General features: G+C 64.6%; 1 protein-coding gene across 1 annotated transcript in view; it reads right to left on the bottom strand.

Moving 5' to 3' along the window:
• S100P (S100 calcium binding protein P) overlaps positions 1 to 977 on the bottom strand; it is a 1,856-nt gene extending 879 nt beyond the window's left edge. Inside the window, exon 1 of the mRNA XM_029932903.1 lies at positions 753 to 977. Within this exon, the coding sequence (XP_029788763.1) occupies positions 753 to 890 (138 nt within the window). The 5' untranslated portion in view covers positions 891 to 977. The remainder of the gene's footprint in view (positions 1 to 752) is intronic.
• Positions 978 to 1,707: the final 730 nt, after the last annotated feature.

Here is a 1,707-nt window from a genome sequence, read left to right as displayed (position 1 = left end):
GAAGGGGGAGAGGAGGAGGGGGCAGGGAGGGAGAGGGGAGAGAGGAGGGGGAATGAGGAGAGAGAAGTAGGAGGAGGGGAGGGAGGAGGAAGGTTGGGGAGGAAGAATAAGGAAGGAGACTGGAGCGAGGGCGGGGAGAGCCGGTGGGAGGGTGGGGTGGGGAGGGGGGAGAGGAAGGAGGAATGCGGAGGGAGGCAGGAGGGGAGTGTGAGGAGAGGCAGGGAGGGGGGAGGAGGGGAGAAGGGGGAGAGGAGGCAGCTGGACCCTGCAGCGAGCAGAGAGGAGCCTAGTGGGGGAAGGCCAAGGGGGGAGGGGAAGGCAGGCGCTGGGTTTACAGGTCCTTGGGGAGGCCCCCCTGGGGTGGATCCAGGCCCCGTGGCTCTGGGCAGACAAGGCCAGCCCACTGGCTGGGATAATGGGGCCCAGCAGATGGTGGAGCAGGGGTGTTTGTTGCCCGCAGCCTTGGAGGGGTGCAGCTGTGACGGACCAGCAAACCGGCCTCGAAGATGGCCCTGGATTCCCCCACCCCACCCCCACTGCTCAGGTTCAGGTTTGCATCCTTTGATCTCTCACTGGGCCTCCCCTCCTGCGCCCCCCTCCCCCTGAGAAAGAATCCTGGTGGCACAGGAACAGGGACTCTGGATTTTTAAGGATTGACGTGGCCACACCTGCTCCCTCAGCCCCTAGGGCAGCCGGTCCATTCCTGGCCGGGTAGTCTCCCCCCACCGGGCCCTGCACCCCTGGGCGCCCACCTGCAGGAAGCCCGGAAGCTCCTTCTCCATGAGCACCTTCAGCTCCCCCTTGGTCAGGCTCTGCTTGTTGCCCTCGGCCCCCGCGTAGCGGGCAAAGACGTCGATAATCATGCCCATGGCTGTCTCCAGTTCCGTCATGGTGCTGGATGCGGCCCCACCTTCCTGCTGGGAGCTGGCTCGGCTCAGGGGCTCAGGAAATGTCCCGCCTGGAGGCCTGTGGGCGCCTTATAAGGCCCAGCCTCATATTGACACAGGGGGTGGGCCAAACCTGCCCCTCCCCCCTGCGTTGCCCGCCCGTGAAATGCACTGTCGACACTTCCTGAAACCTCGCCCAGCCCAGTTACGGTGCACCCACGTTTTCCCGTGCCCACAGTTATGTGCACCCACGTTTTCCCATCTTCCCTGTGTCTTGGGGTCATTCGTCACTGATTTGCTGACACTATGGTCAGGGGACAGTAATCAGGTGCCTGGTGGGCGTTTGTTGAGTCAGGAATGTGCGGACCGGTCCGGTCCGGTCTGGCCCCTGTGCACGTGGATCTGAGGGGGCCCTGCACTGGGCGGGCCAGCGTCAGGAAGGCCGCCTGAGGGAAGGTGGGATAGAGCAGGTTTTGCTGCTGCAGCGCTCAGCAGAACTCCGGACAGGACCAGCCTACACCTCAGTCCCGCTCCCCAAACCCACAGCTGGACGAGTGAGGCTGGCAGAGATGCCGCCACTGGGTGAGCGGCCCAGCCTGTGGCACCTCAGCACCCCGTCTGCACCTGCTCTTGCCTGCCGCCTGGCTAGGGGGCCCCGGGGGCGCCGTGTGCTTTCGGGACCTGAAATGCTAAGCCTGTCTGTGTGGAGGACTCACAGTCTATCAGAACCTCAGGGCTGGCAGCAGTGACAGCGCTGCACAGAGCCGAGCCAGAACTCCAGGAGCACACAGCTGCCTTTCCCTCAGTCCCCAGGGTGGCA

Source organism: Suricata suricatta, chromosome 1 (assembly GCF_006229205.1).
Source record: "Suricata suricatta isolate VVHF042 chromosome 1, meerkat_22Aug2017_6uvM2_HiC, whole genome shotgun sequence".
NCBI lineage: Eukaryota > Metazoa > Chordata > Mammalia > Carnivora > Herpestidae > Suricata > Suricata suricatta.
This window is presented reverse-complemented; position numbering and strand designations above follow the sequence as displayed.